Below are 18385 nucleotides of genomic sequence, written 5' to 3' on the forward strand. Positions count from 1 at the left end.
TCTTGGAACGGTGTCATCTGCATACCACTTGGGTATAGTTGTCTGTGCTGTGCTAAGCACAACTGATAGAAGAGAATTTTATACACACACATATATATATAAATTAAAATACCCTTCAGACTGGTATTTGAAGGATCCCTGTATGTGTCAAGTCTTTCAAGAAAGCCACAAAATCAAAGGACGCAGAAAGATCAAGGTTGAATATTAATCAAGGGTTGCAGCAGGAGGGCTTTCAAACTCCCTGGGTAGTGGTGTTAGTGCTGTGGCTACGTCTGAAAGTTAATGCCATGTTTGCCATGTTTTTTTTTTCCTTGCATTTGTGTGTGCCAGTGCCTCACCTCCAGATCTTCAGGAAAGAGAGATCAGTAATTAAGTAAGAAGACCAAGTAAATTATTCAGGGAAAGTTAAGTTTTAGTAAGTGATTCGTGTACTGGAATCCTGAGTAATTCAGTAAAATATCTGTTTGCCTTTGAAATAACCTCATGGAAGAGGCATTGGCCATAAACTAAGTCAACAACTTGTATGTGCACATTCTTAATACCTGGAAAATAGAGAGCTTTCATGATCTCAGGTACCGCATGATCTGACAAGGTCAGCATATTCTTCAGAGTACTTGCATAAGTACATCAACGTCCTTGCAAAACTATGTGAAATTCAGAGTGCACAGAATGACTCCTGAGCATCCATTGCAGTAAGTGCCTCACCTACCTGGTAAATCCTGCTCCAGGGACTGACGCTGGTCGGTGCTGACAGCGTGATCTACAAGGTCTAACAAAATTGTGGCTTCTCATGCGTAGGAATCCCTGCATGTCTAAGCAGCAGCAGCACTAGTGTGCTGATCAAATCCTTGACAATCAAAATCACTTTAATTGCTGTTATTAGACTTGAAACAGAGATGTAACATTCATGCAGAAACCTGGGATATATTTCTGATATTTCTTAAGAGCAACAAACTGCTGTCATGTATATGGCCCTCAGGTAGCTCTTCTGCACTCATTCAGTTCAGTCCTAGTAAATGACTGTCCTGCTGGAAGCCATCCTGCCAGCCTGCAGGCCCACCTATAAAGGTGGCTTTCCTCACTGACATAACAAAACGCTCTAGTTGCTCAGTGTTAAAAATCAAGTTTTCATAGAGTGTCTCGTACTTGGGATTCAAGAAGTGATGCTGTGATCTTACAACTTATTGCATATTCTCTTTTTACTAAGTATATATATACACAAATATATGTATTTATATTTACTTGAGATATCTAGATCTGCACAAGTAAGTCTGACTGAGGGCTCTGTATCCAACATTCAAAGTTATCCATGTGTCACAAAATTTGTGGTGAAAATTACTTTCAAGTTTACTAAAAAGCAACATTTTACTGCAGGTCTCCAGCAGAGCTTTAGTAAACCACAGATCCTGGTGCTGCATCTTATTTGAATGGTTCTGCAGACCATGAGAAGAATTTGTTCCAGTTACAGGACTGATTTTTTCCATGGTTTATTGGCTGTCCACACTTCGCTGAACTAATACCCATTAGCAGTAACAGAAGAGATTTGGAAGGATCCTTAACTGTTGAAAATTGGTAATGGTTTCGGAAGTCAACAGGTTTGTCCCAATTTCATGACATTTAAAAAAATCTGTTGCAAGAAATCAGCTCAGAAACCCCTACAGTCAAGCCATACCATGCAGAACAAATCCATTTATTCTTTTTCTTGGGGTAAAAATGCCCTCTTTGAGTTTGCTAAACCCCTCCTGAAACAGCTTGCTTTCTCCCCCCTGCCCTGTTCTACTATTTACTCTTCATCTAACTTGACAACTGCTCAGACTTGTGGCAGTCCGACATCAGGAAGGCACGATGTGTGTGTTCCCCTGCACGCTGCCCTGCGCCACAGCTAAACTGCTTGCTCTGCCTGTGAAGTGCTGGTAGTCCGGGGGAGGCATAACTAAATAATGTGTGTTTATAGATGTGTGTGTCTGTGGAACGGCTAACGAACAAAGAAAAGACAGCTCAAACAACGTATTTTTAACCCCGTCAAGTTTTCTGTCTAGTATTTTTCTTATTTCTGAGATTACAGTGCAGAATAAGGGCCTGTTGAAAATAGTGGGTGTTCTGGTCTGTTAATCTCCTCTGTTTTTAAATCACTTACGATTTTGATAGATGGGTTGAAGATGTCTTGCTGAGTACAGTTACTAAGCATTTGTTTGTTTTTATTCTCGTCTTGAGAAGAGGACTCACTTTAAGGTTTTTAAATGCTCAGGGACATTGTTTAACTTTCAGATGTTTGCTCTGCTGCCTGTCCACATTCACTACAGAGGAATGCAAGAAATCTCTGCTGATTTCATTGAGTTCATCTGCTTTTTTCCGCATCAGTGAAGCTGAGTTGTGTACAGATGTGCCCTTGTTTCTTACTATCGGATGCCTTAGAAAAATAAATACATTGTGGTCTGGGGGACTGACCAGGCAAAGTCCAGATAACTAGAGGAAATTTCCATATCAGTAGCAAGAGAAAATTTTAGACAGATTTAGTGAAACATCCCCAGAAGATGACACATTCTTAGAGAACACAAGGGCATAGTTTTCCTGCTGGGTCATTTATTTTGGTTCTATATTGAGTCTTTCCCTTTCCTAGATCAGGTAATTGTTTGAACTGTTACTTTAGATGTTTTATCTCCACAGATGTTCTAATGCCACATTTGCATTTTCCTCAGTCCTCCAGGCAGTCCTGTTAGTTTTCATCTCTCCCTCGTCATAACTTCAGCAGCTGGTATTATGATACCCAGAGAGATGACTTTTCCAGATATGATTGCTGATCTCAAGTTCACCAGAAGAGTCACTCTGAAGCTTCCCGCAAGGTTTTTGCTTGCAAAAAAATACGGCAACTAAGAATGTGATTTCATGACTGATTTAAATCCTCACTTCTGACTTCTGCTGGACTCTGCGTCATGCTCACTTGCCTAAGTCAGCCCCGCTGCTTGAGGAGCTGTGCAGCCAGCCCGATGCCGGAGCCAATCAAACTAATCTCTCTCTATATTGCGGTCTAATAATTTACTTTGTTTTGACAGAGGTGGTTTTCACCTGGACCAGCTCTCTGACCTGCTCTGCGTTGTTGTATCCAAATTACAACCCGGCCTCAAGGGTAAGATACTAGACCAAACACAAGCATTAAAGGTATTCATCCCTCTGCCATGACAATACATAAGTATGTAGCATTACAGGGTACTGAAATGATCATTTTTGCGTAGTAACTCTGAAGCAGGGTCACCCAAGCAGTCACTGTTTTTTGTTGCAGCTTAAGAGTGTGATATAAATCCACCTCCGCCTGTGTTATTGCCTGAGGGCGGCTTGCATGCGTTTATTCCATGTCTGTATCAGTAATTGGCCATTTGTGTTTATGGCCCTGGGGCCTCTGATACCATCCCGTGCCTGTGGTTTCAGGGCCACTGATGTCATCCTGCTGGGAGCACCCACCTGGAGCTCTGATCATTCTTGTGCAGGCAGTCTTTATCTACGCAACGGTGGCATATATATAGCGAGCCCTTTTACAGCTGCGTGTTATTACTCTCCGTGCAGTCCCAGCAGCGCTGCAGGTATGTTTCCCAGAACTGCTCTGCTTCCCAGCCAAGGCAGAACAGTTCCTTTCAGCCTAAGCAAATCCTCAAGCCATGCCTAGAGTTTCAACAGTGCAGAACAGAACAGAAGGGAAATGGTATTTTTTTAATGAAAACTTGTGACTGCAATGAAAACTATTTTTTCTCTTAAGAAAAAACAACAACACAAGACTAGTTTATCTGTTGAGTTTTCAAATGGTGAAAAGTTTGTGCTACCTTTTTTTTTTTTTAAAAAAAAAAAATTGAAACCATGAGAAAATACTTTGTTTAGAAAAAAAGTAACTTTTCATTGGAAGAGATGCGAGGTTTTGGTGAGTGTCCATGAAGATTATGCTCCACCAGTTCATAACTGTAGCAGACCTGTTTGTCTGAGATGCTGAAAAGTGTTGGATTTGTTGAGCGTCAGAGCAGGTGGCGAGGTACGCACACTTTCCGTTCATACAATAGGTCATTGCAATGCCAGTTGCTTGTGTTTATTGTTGTAATGTGACTTGTCTTCAGCTAAAACCGCTGGAAAACGAGCTGTCTTACTTTGTCATAACTTTCATATGCTGGGTCACCAGAGCTCTTAATTAATTATGATATATACCATGTTGCTATTAGACATTTTATGTTGCTATTAGAGTTTATATATTGCTTCAATGATTTCTACTGAGACTTGTGATTACAAACGTTTCAAAATCTACATGTAATAATTAATCTTTATTAGCATAAGAGGAAAGTTGGAGTATTCAATTTCTCCCCTCCTAATAATTTAAATAGAATTGTTTATAAGGTTGTGCATGTGAGGCACACAAACAGAAATAAATTCAAGGGAACACTGTAAAAGAACAGTTTCACTAATAAGTCTCTAATTATTTTTAATAATTTTCAGTTTTCTTCCGTGTTTTGATTTGTAAGCACGTGCCTGTAAGATTCCTGTTGATAAGGTCATGCCTTTATACTGGGCTTGAAACTGGGCTTGAAAAATCTATCTGACATCTGGAAAATCATTGGCCTGAGGTGGTTACAAAGAAGTGGGGAGCTGCTCGTAGCTGGAGCAGAGGCAATTACATGCCGTCGTTCTGGATCAGACCCTGCTGCTTTTTTTTTTAAATTTAATTATTTTTTTTTTTTTTAAGGCAGGATGAGAGACAGCTTCATCATTCAGAAGTGCTTGAGGCTAGCTGGTGCTGGACAGGACAGCAGCTCTCTGTGCGCTGGGCACCGGCAGGGCAGAGGGTGTTCGGCTCTTCCAGGCACAGAGCTGCCCGGCTGCTGCCTGTCTCCTCTGCTGAGCTCTGCAGCAGGGCCAGGCTTCTGCGGGCACCGGGGCTGGCTGAGCTTCTGTCCCTGGGCATTGCTTCACATAAAAGTGCTTGATTGACACAGCTCTAGCAGATAGGAAGGGAAAGAAGTCCCACCCTTCGTGTAAATTGAGTAAGAAAAGCTCAGTCACAGTTATGCTGGGGGGGAGCGGGGGGGGGGAGGGAGGGGTATAGTTACTAGTTTTGTTCCAGAAAATGATATTCCTCTATGGCAGAATAGGGATTCTCGTTGACAAATGCTGTATCCCCACCATTCCACTTTCAGGTGATCTCACACGTAACATTTTCCTTTCATGGAACTTCAGGGGAGAACTCCCCTGACACACTAGGATTGTAGCTCATGTTGCTGCAGTTCCCAAAACCACTGCAAAGTATGCTGCTGTTTATACAGTCCTGCTGCAACGCAGGTCTCAGGGCTTAAAAATAAACCACAAAACTGTGTGATATACATTTTATTTGTTGTAAAAGAACAAAGCAGAAGAATTCAATCTTTCAAAAATTGTCGCCAGATTTCATAACAAATTATAGCTTATGAATTTATGGTTTTGAAGGGTCCAAGAGGGCATGAGTAGACGTTAAAAGTTCAGATTTTTTTCTTAGTATCTGTATTATCTCACAGATTTAAAAATAGAAATAATGTTATATCGTGATCCAAATCTTAATTTCAATAATCAAAGTTATATAGTTCTGATCCAGAAAAGTATGTATACAGGTGCTACAGTTTGGTGTCGTGAAGAATAAATACCCTTGGAAAAATTATTCCAATTAAGCAGAATGGCATTTGGGCTTTTCTGCTTAGTTGAGGTTACTTCACATCCCTGTCACCCAAATCAGAGATGAACGTCATATGTTTAGGTCTGGCACATTGAGAAGTAAACTGGAAGGAGCTTTCAGTTTTTATTACGCTTAACCATGTTGTATTAATGCGTGAACCCATCAGACAATATACTTAATTGAGTTCCCTGCACATGTAATTTTAAAGGAAAGCTTTCATGTTGCAGTGCAGAGAGATTTAGCAGAACCACAGTTAGATGAGTCGTAGGTGGTTGCCTGATAGTGGCGAGGAAACTCGAGCTTCATTCTTGTGTCTGTAAACAGAGAGTGACTGTAGTGAAACCCGAAGGGCTGCAGCAAGTTTCAGTGCTGTATAACAGCACTCACCAGGAAGAGGTGTAGCCTTACTTGTATAATCATTAATTTTTCTGTCCTCTGATAACCCGTCTGTATTTTCTGGTTGACTGGCAAAGAAGTCCTGCTCCAGCATTTGACATTGTCTGTTGATATGGAAATCATTGATGCCACACATTTCGCGTGACATAATGCATACAGAGTCACAGCCGTGCAATTCACAAAGAGAATTGACAGGTTCCTACCCAGCACAATCTCTGTGTGGAAGCAGAAGCCACAAATTGAGCTGGGGCGTCTGTGAAGCTACAGCCAAAAAGCAGTAGGGTGAAAGCTGTGGTGCTCTTGTATTCCCTTAGAGTGCCTTTAGGAGCCCAGATGTCACCTACCCAGCTGCACACAGCTGCGAGCGCTTCTCTGAATGGTGGGTAGAGGTGGCACGCCCTGAGAGCAATTCTTGTGCTCATGGGCTATATCTAGTCCTGGCTGTTGCCTTGTTTATTTTAATTTGGGACAGATGATCTTACTGATAGAACCATCAGGGTATGCTGATTTAGGCTGTCTACCTTCTGGCTGCAGTCTGAACGGTTTGGATGCAAGTTCACATTCACGTTTTGGAAGGGGGCACACCTTTACGTGCCAGCCAGCTGCAGCCGAGGTTCTGCAGACCTCACAGCAATATCAAGGTGGCTGATCTGGGACAGACAGGTTGGATATGCTCATATCCAGCCGTGCCCAGGTGGGCCCCAAATTGCATGCTGTGAAGCAGAACAAACATCGTATGCTGATGAGCAGCAGCCATTCCCATTGCCCAAGGGAGGCTTCTGTACTTGCCTCTGCAACACAGATCATCCTTACTGTAAATAGCTGGGTTCTTGGCTGTAAAGAACGGCTGTTATTTACGTCTGCTAAAAAGGTGGCTCTTACTCATAGCACTTAAAATGCAAAACACTGCCACCATCCTGCAGGTAGTTTGCACTGGTGCTGTCACTGCCAGCAGCAGCAGAGGGGAACTTTGCAGCATAACTTCCTTGTCTGTACAAGAAGAAAAGGACCCAAAGCAGAAAGGGACAATAAACAGTAGGCAGGGGAAGGAAAGAAGAGGGAGGACTTCTGCTACCATCAATTGGAATTTTTCACTTGCTTCTCTATCCTTCACCCTCTATCAATACACGGCACTGATAGGCCAAGACAGTCCTGGGTTGGGAGCTTTTTCTGTTGTACAGAATGGCTACTCACATTGTGTACACGGCTGTTACATCCTGAAAGCTCATAAAAAACAACCCTCTTGATGAGGAGAGGACAGAGAGGAGAGGAGCTGATTAAAAATTTTAATTAGATACCTGAATGTTTGTCAACATCACATCTTCTGAATGAACGTCACAGCCTGGCAATGCAGCCTGTAAATCTCTGGGTGATCCCTTGGCACTTTGTGTTGGTACACACCGAGTATCTCCTTTCCTGTGGGTGTGAAAGGCTCATGCTTTGGCAGAAACACTGAGAACGGTGACCGCGTGCTCGTGGATGACTGCAAGGCCAGCGTCGCTCAGCACTGTCCCATTTGCTGTCAGATTTAGAAATGGTGCCGGCCGTCTTTCATCACGTAGGACTTTTCCCTGGAGACTGGCTGTGACAAGCTTTGGGAAAAAGGTTTGGAGGGCACGTTGAAAAGTCCCTCATAAAAAGCCCCAGTATCCTGCTTAGCGTACAGATGTTGCTGTTGTGGAAAAAGGGACCTTCGCCTTCTTCCTGAGTTTGCCTTGGCCGATATATACTTAGCACTGTATGTATCGGTTGTCCCAACAACATCAGAACACAGCATTTAATAATAGCACTTTTAATTCTGGAAAGCTCAAGGTTCTCCACAGAAGAAAGGTGGTGTGGTTCTCTTCTCACAAACGTGTGCTCCCAGATGGGATGGCTGCATCTGGTGAGTAGGGTCATGCGGCAGGAAATGGATGACAAAGATGCAGCTCATGCAGGGGGAGTGAGATGGGAGTCATCTGCAGAAGTCTCAGGCCTGCTTTGGTCACTGCTTCTGCTGCCCCTCCAGGGATCTTCTTTTCCCAAAACAGGACAATGCAGGCAAACCCAGCATTGACGTCTGTCCCACGGAGAGCTGCATGCAGTGGTGTATGCCCTTGTTCAGCGATCCTAAGCTTAATCGGACCTTCAATAATTTGCAACATTTGTTAAAAGGTCACTTCTTAGAAAAGGACAGCAAAATGATATAAACATCAGGAGTTAATCACCGTGGGTGGTGCCAGTGTCCTGAAGTGAGGAAAGGCATTGGAAAAGGATGAAATTACTCTGTGCCTCTAAGGACAGCTGGGCAGCTGATGAATGATTTTGAGAAATCTGAACTTCAAATTGACAAAGTGGATGGCTGGGCTGGTATAACAGTTTTATCATTAACTTAAACTGTAGAAATGAATTTAAAAATTACCTTGTCAGAAGAACAAGGGGTGAGAGAATTCATCTATGGGCAACCACTTCTACCTGTGTCACTCTGAGCTCAGCCTCAAGTTCCTGCCAATATTTGGAAGTCTTTGCCTTAGTAGATTGAAAGTTCAGATGGGAGTGGGTGCAGTGTGTGGGAAGAGCATTTATTCCAGGTCTGTGGGCTTTTGAAAATAACAGTGAGAGGAAATACCTGGTGAGGCTGCCCGAAGTACTGTGCTGTGCAGTGTTGTGCTGTGTTCAGGCAGTCCTGTCTGTCGGAGTGCGGAAGGAGAGCTGTGCAAACCAGCTCTGTGTGTGTGAGGAGGGGAGCTGTCTGTGCTCAGCCAAACAAAATGAAACGCGTTCAGCAAACGTGCTGTAGGATGGCGGTCGTCCTGCTCCTGCTACAGACCTGCAGGACCTAGGTGCACAAGGGTGAGGGGGAAGAGTAGAGGGGAAAGGAGCAGCCTTCAGCTGGACAGATGACTGCGTGGCACCACAGTTTGGTGTACACTTTATTGCATTCTGAAGACACAGATGATCTATCTCCAACATAAGCAAGGAGCCCTTTACTGTAGATGCTTGCAAAGAGCGGCACCTGCAGAGGCTGCTGAGATGGCAGCAGCTTCTAATTCAGCTTGCGGGGAAGGGCTCTCCTCACCTGTGGGATGGGTGCCTCTGCCCACGCTGCTCTTTCTGCTCCACAGTAACTTGTTGCCATGCCCAGCTGCTGTTCCCAGCTGCTCAGCCGGCTGTCCCATGCTCACAGCTCCTCTGGGAAGCCCTCAGTGCTAGCACAGCACAGGGGAGCCGCTGGAGCTGGCACGCACAGCAGGGACTGCCACCGCCGATAGCGGTGCCTGAGCAAACAAACCTGACTGGAAGGCACGCCTAATGCCACACCTGGTCTGGGTCTTGTGAGGCTGACTGTGTTATCTTTTCTTCCTAGAAGCTGTAGCAGAAGAGAGTGCTTTCTTTGTTTATGTTTAGTATAGGTGTTAATACTTTGACCAACCACACACAACTTCCTCCTAAATATATAGTACCCACCCCCATCTCTTCATCTTGGAAGAGAAATTTCATGATCTTCCTGCTAGCCTCTGGTATTATTTAAATAAAGCTGATATTATTTAAATAAAACTCTACATTTTTGAATCAACTGTGATTTATAGTAAGCCTTGTATTACTCAAAAGCCAACCAACTGAAGCCTTTTATGGGCCCTTTTTCCATCTACCTTTTTCCTCTCTATGCTTTGATCAACTACGTCTGGCAAGGCTTAAAAAAAATCCTGAAAGTTTCTGAGGAAGTAAGGGCGTTTCATCCTAGGTGCTGGAAACTGCACAGTCCCCTTTGGAAATGTGCAATTATCACCTCAGTGAAAACCCCAAACCCACACCATTTGCCTATTTAATTTCTTACTGACCTTTACCTCTTACTTACCTTCCCTCCTTCTGGCACATTTTGAGGCATGAATTAACTTTCATGTCTGAGCTGAGGGACTGAAGAAATCCAGTTTCCATTTTAAAGCTTTTTTCCCTTCAGCTATCTTGTTGAGCTACATAAGTATAGGAAGAATGGCAAGTCATCACTTGTGTGCAGGCACCGTGTGTGACTTTGGTTACACGAATACTGCATTGGGCAAATAAGGCTTCCCGTGGTAAACCCACTCCCTACTTAATTGGTCTTTGAATTTGGGATAACTTTGTAAAAAACTGGTGTCAGAATTAAAGAAGAAACACCTGCCAAGAAGGTTGGTTCTAGGATTTATTTTTTTCCTTTGGAATGTCACTTCTTTCATTTCTGAAGACCTCATTTGATGAAAACAAGGAGGCCTTTGTGTCAGATAATTCCCTCTGATAGCGGTGTTATCTCGGTACATAAGATTCCAATAAAAATGTAAATAGTGGCAGGGATTTTTTTTTTTCCTGCTGAAATCCCCTCCAGGGTAGCTCGCTGTGTTGATATGTATATATGTTTATACATGCATATGCCTCGGGACAGTTGCTGTCTCCGACTGGAGAAGGGCAGCGTGACTCACGCACGCGCACCGTAGCCGCGACCTAAAAGGTGGAGGAAGTCCTGCTGCTGCTGCAAGGGAGTCGGTCTGAAGGAACTCCACGTTCCCTTTCTCTTACAACTATTCGACTTATTCCATAAAGGGGAAAAGTACTTCTCCTGTACAATTTGCTGAGTGATTATAGAAAGAGTATTCAGCTTTTACTTTTCAAGAGCTTAACATGTGTTCAACGTTACTGATTTGAATATATTTCTTGGCATAGGTATTCTGAAAATAAATGCAAAAAGAATTCTGCTCAACTCTTAGCAATTTAAGTAGAGGCTCATGCCCTGGAAGATGTGTTCTTGGTGTTCACAAGTGTGGTTTGAAGCTCCCGTATGCTAGCACACTGGAGGATTTATCTTGTACGTATAACGGGAACTGAAATGGCATCGCTTGTCATGCTCCACCACTTTGGAAGATGTGATTATACGTTGCTTTGATGGAATTTGTGTGCTTTGTGGAAAGCCCTGCGTACTGGGGACTCCCAGGCGCAGCACGCAGCCCTGCCCAGGGTGCCTCACGCCGTGCCGAGGTGCCAAGACCTTGCGCTGATACCGCCCCTGGACGGCACCGTTAGCACCTGGGGTTCCTTGCGGTGGACCTCTGAGCCCCTAGGGCTTGGTCGTGCTTTGCGGGGCTTCACTGTAGCCACGGGATCTAGGTTAGTGGAAATCTACCACAAGAAGAGAACTCGAGGTGGCCACTGGAGCTCATCTGGATGGTCAAGAGCTGGAGCTTTCTTGAGAAGCCCGGAGGCAGGAGGACGGGTCCGTGACTATTCGGTCAGCTGTACCTCAGGAGCTCACCGCGCCCCCTCAGCCCCCAGCCCCAGCCGTGTGAGGAGGCAGCCGCCGCCCCCCCGTCCCGGTGCGGAGGGGTTAAGGCGGGCGTGCCGGCTGAGAGGCAGCCGAGCCATGCCGCCGCCCTCCGGGCGTGCCCGGCCCTCCCGCGCCGCGGCGGCAGCCCCGAGCCCTCAGTAGCGCGGCCGCCAGCGGGACCCCTGCCCGGAGCCCTGCCCGCCCGCCGCCATGCCGGGCAGCGACACGGCGCTGGCCGTGGACAGGACCTACTCGGACCCCGAGCGGCACCGGCGCCGCAAGACGCGGGTAACGGGCGGGGGGGAACCACACCTCCGCACCGCAACGGCGGGTCGTGGAGCGGGGTGCCCTGGCAGAAACTCGGGGAGGTGGGGGGACGGGGGCTCACCCCCGGGGGCTGGTGGAGGCTCCCTGCCTAGATGCCGGGGCTGCCTTCTGAGTTTCTGTTTGCTGAGCTGCGCGCCGGGTGTTTTCATCGTGCCTCACGGAGTGACTGGCTCCCGGTCCTGAGCCCGCAGGGACGCGGGGCGTGAGATGCAGGAAAGGTGTGTCAGTGTGCGCCAGGGATAAAGGAAGAATATCCCATACATCCCTGGCATATAACTTTATGGGATAGTTTTCTTACGGTCTGCTAGCAAGGTCAGCTTCCTTGTTATGATGCTTTGCTCATATAATGCAGTATAGCCATGCACAGACAGCGCTCGTGACCTTATCGCTTATTCAGTAGCCTTTGTGGCGACGAAGGCAGGGGGCTCTGCTGCGCGCACAGCCCCCAAACCCTCCCCGAGAGGCTGGGCTCCAACAGGTGGAACGCCAGCGGCTCCTTCAGCCCGGGCGCTGCAGGAGGGCCCGAAGGAAAGGGCGCTGCTCCCGCCGCCGCGGAGTGCCGGCAGGAATCCCCCGCTGCCTTCTCAGTGCCGAGATGAGATCCCGAGTGCGTCAGTCAACGAGCTTCCCGGTTTGAAGTGCGGGGATTAGCTGTTTGTGAAGCAAAACGTGTTGTTTCGTCTTTCTGCTCTCTGTTGTACGGCACGTTAGCCGTTCTTTCCATCCCCTCCCAGCTCACGAGCTGGGCGCTGAAAAGGAGGCGGTGTGCCCCAGGTTGTTGCTGCGTAATGCCGTGCTTCAGGGTCAGGAGCTTTGCTACCGACGTTTAGGATGTTCTTCATCCTGCAAGCTGGGTGCACGCAGCCGTAATGCAGTTAAGGATTTTATGTGCTGCCTTTGCTTTTCTCTTAATGAGTTGAACTACCTGGTTTTCCTTCATTGCTTTTGCTGAAAGAGTAATATGCGAAGTTAATATGGCCATGGAAGAAAGTTGCTTACCTTCAAGGCTGATTTTAGGCGTGTTTAAGAGCTGAAACAGAAGCCTCCGTCCTATAGTCTAGTAGATCCGCTTAAAAGCGTGAAGTACCGTGGTTAACACTCAGTATTGTGTGTTGTACCTGCGTATTGAAAAATAAATCTCATTCTTAAGGCAGTTTTATGAAAGCATTGGGCTCCTGTCTGACTTTGAGTTTGTTTTCATCAGGTTTAGCCTCTCCTTCTGTTTCTGCAGCCATGAGAGTTGGAAATGTAACTCATTAAAGGGTTCCTAGAGTCGTATATAATTGCATTGCTCCGGGGTCTAGGCTTTACAGGTTGTGCCAGATCTCATGCAACCTGTAACGTAATTGGCAGGGATGGCAGCAGCAGGTTGTATATTCCAGACAATGGCAAGAGCCTGCACTAAATCCATTTGTGCTTATTAGGGACAAATAGGATTTTTTCCTGGGTAACTTCTACATTCCTCTTGATGCCTCAACCAAGGGGATAGAAATGGTCAGGCACCGCAGCGCTACAATGGGCGGTATTACGTGGGGAAGAAGCAAGAAGGCAGGATGCTGTGTCTCTCTTAGAGACTGAATAAAAAGCAGCAGAGCAGCTGGAGATAAAGCCCCTGATCTGAAACATTCATGGCAAAAAGCAACACAGAGAATGAACACAGCAGTACAGGGTTGGTGGGAGGATGCTCGGGGAACCCAGCACACCTGGGGGACCTGCCAGTGTGAAGGTCTTGGAGTTGGTTTGTCAGCGTGATGGGGACAGCGTACAGTAAACAGGGTGAGATGTGTTTAATATAGCTTGGGGGAGGGAGCAGCAAAGTAGTTGCTGGACCTCAGAGCCTGCATAAAATAGGCTACTGAGTCTAGTTTTGGGGTGGGAAGGCTTTGAAGGACTTCCCCAACTCCATGGATTGTTGTCTGTGTCCTTTATGCCCCTCTAAGGATTTTTCTCGTGAGAAAGCAAAGCCTTCTCCGTGGATGGGGAAGAAGACTGTGCCACAACTGCTGCCGTGTGTATACCGTAGGAAGGCATCACCAGATTCAGTTTGCAGAAGTGCGAGAGCAACTAACTGAATGTAGCCTTCTGAGTCTGTGAATGTTGGAATCTGAGGGGAAAGAGATTTTACAATTCCTGCTGCAGTTAGAAACCACCTTCAGCGCCTTCCTGTTTGAGGCCACTTGAAGTATGGTTTCCTGGGCTCTGCTAACAGCTCTCCAATGAACCACGTTACATTTTGCGCAAAGATCCCAGCGCCTGCAAGGAAGAAAATAATGAGGGGCAGCCAAGTCGTTCTTAACGTGGGGGGATTTGCTGCAGCTGAAGGAGGTCAAGTGCTTGGAGGGAGAGGTCGGGCTCCTGTTCCATTCCCTGGCCGAGTCCCAGGAGCGTGGCAGCACGGAGCAGGGCATAAAACTTCTGCCATTTGCAGTGTGTAATGGTACCGGTGCCTTCCTGCTGTGGTGTTTCTTGGTGGGTATGTATTTGGGCTGGGCTTGTTACCTTGGTTCTGGAAGGTCATCCGTCCATCCCCGGCTGTAAGGGTGCCCTGCTGGGGCGCTATTCCTGCCTCTCCCCCTCCCCAGAACCAGACGGGTCGCTGCAGCTCGCTGTGTCTGGGGCACAGGTGGAAGCAGCGTGCACGTCGCTGTGCAGGGTGGTTAACTCACCTCTGCTAACAGCAGCTGCCGCGGGCTGCAGCTTCCCTGCGCTTTGCGTCCACTACTGGTCAGTCCCTGAAGCACTCAGAAAATTAACCCAAATCTTTCAAAAACAACCTAAGCTAGGAAGTAGAACGAGATATGGGAGCAACGGCTGCATTTCTAGCTGTCGTGTACCAAGTACCGCTCTCCCTTGACCGTAGCCTGCAGGACAGCTAAGGAGTGTCCTGGTGCTTTCTCAGGGAGTTGTTTTTGCAGTGAGTACTGCAAAACGAGACCAGAGGTGCTCAGATTCTGTCCACACCAGGCTTCTTAGGGGGCAACTCCATGCAGAGGTCTGTGCTATCACAATAGCAATGCTCCTGATGCTCAGACTAGCTTCCCTGTGCTAATTCTTGCCTCGTTGTGTTAACCTGTGCTTCAGGACCACCTGTCAAGGCCCTATTAAAGCTTTCACCTCTCAGTGCTCACCAGCTTGTCCTATTTAGATCTCAGAAGCCTGTGTGTTGATTTTCTTGCTGCTGATCAGGGCGTTGCTCCTCACTCTTGATCTCTTAACCCTTACAGAGCGAGAGTCCTCCACAATTCATCAGGGTTATGAATTTATACGTATGTTCTTGTAGAAGAAAGGCCTTCTTCTAGCCCAGCTAAACCATGAGTCCCTTACTGCATCCCATTGTAAGTCTATGCCGTGATACAGCCTGCTTTTAACCAATACCAGGTGCTTGAGACAGACGCAGGAGGTCCTAGTTACGTGATTTCTCTCATGCTGGAGCTTATTCAGAACTCTTTGTTACTCTTTCATCTGAAATAGAATTATTTCTTTACATATAAAGAAAAATCTCACCTGGGACAGATGTGGATGTGCTATTCTTTTTATCAACAAATGGGGATTCCCATTTTCAATCCTTGTGTGCTCAGCCTTCGTGAGACTCGCAGTAGAATCGGTGCTTTGTGGATGAACTGATTCTTACCTAAACACAACCAAAAAAAGGCTTACATTTTTTAAAAAATGCAGAAATCTGCTGCTTTTCTTGTATTCTAGTGATGAAAAATGTCCTCTGGCCTCTCTCTTCTAATTTTCCACGTCTCTTTTATGATCCCTCCCATTCATCCTGTCTATACACGAGGCATTCTTTTTAATAATCTCTCCTCATAGGGAAGCCTTCCTAAGCCTCTAATCACTTTCATCATCTGCCGAGGATTCCCTTTATTTCTTGTAATCTCCAGTATATTTAGAGGAAATAGCATGAAGACACAGAGGAAGATTATTACTATTATTTAAACAGCAATAAAAACAACAAAACCCACCACAGTTTCAGGAGAAATTGAGATTTAATCTGCATTTCTGGTGTTCCTTTAAATACAAGGGTCACTTACGTTGAAGAAATGTTTGGTCTGGGCTTTTGTGGCTTCTAACCAAACCTCCAGATACTTGGTGCCTGAAGAACCTATGCATGCTTTCGTCGCTGTTTCCTCATTTTTTTGACAGAAGATGAAGATAATGTGATGAGACAGAATATTCTCATGTATCTTTAGATCCACAGTGTATCTAGAAATGTGCGAAGCCTGTCGAAGAGTGGGCTCCGTGATGCAGGAGTACGGGGAATAAGAGAGGGAAGCCTCGATTGTGGTAGCAACCCCATGAAACAGATCAGCTGCGTGGAACTGAAGGAAAGCCCGTTCCTGTAAAACAACAATCCTGTTCTTAGTATTTTGTCACTGTAGAGCTGTCTGGAGAACTGTAACAGTGTTTTTTCTAGTGCTGGAAAGGGCTGTTAGGAAATTTACAAAGCATCTATCCTTCTCTTTTTTTTTCCTTTGTGTCCTTTGAGTTTGGGGATTAAATACATCGAAATGCTCAAGGTTAGCGTGAGGTGTCATTTGTTGTTGTCAAACAAAATAAAGGGGGCAAACGCTGCTGTACAGCTTAGCATGATGTTCCTGTGCTCCCTCTGATCCTGCAGAGTGAACCTATGTGGTCGAGTCGTGAGCCATAAATACCGAGTCTTCACCCAGTCCACCTTCTTCCTTCCAATCCACGATGTGAACAGCATCTGGAAGTGGGGATTCGTGTTCTTTTCAGGGTTTAAGGTGACTTCGAGGTTTGGAAGTTTTGTACTTAGACCTTTCATAGCTCTTGGTCTCTGCCTGGAAACGTGGTGTCTCTGAAGATTGCGTCTCCCTTCCTCTGCTGTGCTTTTGGTTCATCCTTCCTGCAGTGGCTGGCGTTGCCTGCAGGGCAGGGGCATCTCCTGGCAGCTCTATGTAAAACGAACAAACAGACAAAACGACTTAGTCGCTGGTGGGAAATCTCTATCCCCTTGGCTCGTGCCCTTTGAAGGACGTGCAGTTGCCCTCCTGCTGGGGTGCCAGTGGTGGTGCAGGGGGTGCAAACAGTTCCAGCTCTGTGGCTGGCCTCTTGTCGTCGTCTCCGTAGGTGAGGCTTCAGCTAGGTGCCGCCTGGCTCGGGGTCGGCATTGAGGCAGAGCCTGTGAGCTCTTGGCTGCGCTGGCCTCCTGTCAGTGCCCAGGCTGAAGATTGCCACTGCCCCTGGTCTGCTTTTAGTGGCCCTGGCACCACGAGCAAGTGTGCAGCTTTCCTCTTCACCCCTGGAGCTGAGCGTGGTTTGGGGAGAGACGTGGGTGGGAGAGGAGACTGGGGAGGGGTGGAACATAATTCTCCTTTTTCTTTTATTTATTTCAGAGAGCACCACTTCAGCAGTAGTGCAAACACTCGTTAGCAAGGAGGGTTGCATTATTTTTACTATAGGCATTTTCTGCTCTTCCCTTAGTCCAAAGGAGGAACGGAGTATTAATATGCAAAGCCAGAAATAACCCTGCTGCTCTAAAGCCTTGACATATGGGAGCTGGTATGCAACTGGGGTGCGTGTGCCTGTGCAGCTAGCCTTCTGCAGGCTCGCTCAGCAAGTGACAACTCTGCTGAGGCAGTTTTTGTATCGTCCTACGTAATCTAAGCTTTAATTTAGGGACAAGAATGGGAGAGGAGGGGAGTCCCTGCTAGCTGAGCTATAAAGAATATCTACAGATTGCAAGCTGCGATGCTATTACTGTAGAAAGCTGGAATCAGGCTGTTTGTTCTGTTTTCCTTATTTAAAAAAAAAAAAAAAGGAAGGAAAGAATAATAGAGACTTGTCCCACTTTATCACTGTCATGTTTTAGTGTTGCAAAAGCATAAAATTTGAGAGGATAGAAGCTAGTAGCAGTGGATCCCTAGTATTTCCTTAGTTACATTATATTGGATGCTCAGACTATGGAGTGCTTTAGTGGGCCTTTGATATAAAATATTTGGCATCTTCTCGATTAACTGTTAGCGTAGGAGGCGCCTCTTGTTTCACCTGTTTGTAATGGTTTAGTAACAGTTACCTTCCTTCATGCATTTCGATTCAGTAGCCCTGCCCGAAGAGGTTGCAGGGGATGCAAAGCACTAATGCTGTGCTATTGAATCGAAGTCAAAACGTGACGCACACAGTCCTGAGCCCCAGTTGGACCCTGTCACGGCCATCGGTAACCTATGGAACTTGTCCCAGATGAATTAGGGCAGCCTGACGGAAGATTGTCTGCGCATGAAGCAAGCGCTCTTCACAGGATAGCAGGTGCTCCTGTCTGTTCGGATGCCAGTCTCATCTAGCTTTAGTCAGGATGGTTCAGGTGGGTTTTAGTCTTTGGTTTTGTTTTGTAAATAAACCATCTTGGAGCAGGCTTGGCTACAAACGTGTGGAAGCCTGTGTGCTTTCTGGCAAAAGTTGTGAGGAAAAGACCAGTGTGTATCTGTATTAAAAAAAAAACGTGAGGATTGCAACAATTAAACATTAAGTAATGGTCTGTGTCATATGATTTCACTGAAATAGTAGGGCTGTGCCTTTCAAAAAGGCTAGTCACATCTACAAGATACTACACCACTGGCTTCTTAGGCATTAAATAAGATATTTTTTAATTGATTTGCTAATGCTGTGTTTAAAGCAAGTGTCTTTAGCTGAAGATGAAACATTGTGATGGAAGCTGGGGTTTGAAAGACTGGGAAGACTGC

The 18385-nt window shown here is 46.1% G+C and overlaps 1 protein-coding gene across 2 annotated transcripts in view; it reads left to right on the forward strand.

Moving 5' to 3' along the window:
* Positions 1-18385, forward strand: part of TMCC3 (transmembrane and coiled-coil domain family 3) — a 134971-nt gene that overhangs the window by 78090 nt on the left and 38496 nt on the right. Inside the window, exon 1 of one of the 2 annotated variants that reach the window (XM_035337142.1) lies at positions 11407-11639. The exons of the other annotated variant lie outside the window; for it this stretch is intronic. Within the exon in view, the coding sequence (XP_035193033.1) occupies positions 11562-11639 (78 nt within the window). The 5' untranslated portion in view covers positions 11407-11561. Of the gene's footprint in view, positions 1-11406; positions 11640-18385 lie in introns of those variants that run through there. 2 annotated transcript variants of the gene reach the window in all.

The sequence above is a fragment of the Oxyura jamaicensis genome, chromosome 1, assembly GCF_011077185.1.
Source record: "Oxyura jamaicensis isolate SHBP4307 breed ruddy duck chromosome 1, BPBGC_Ojam_1.0, whole genome shotgun sequence".
Lineage (NCBI taxonomy): Eukaryota > Metazoa > Chordata > Aves > Anseriformes > Anatidae > Oxyura > Oxyura jamaicensis.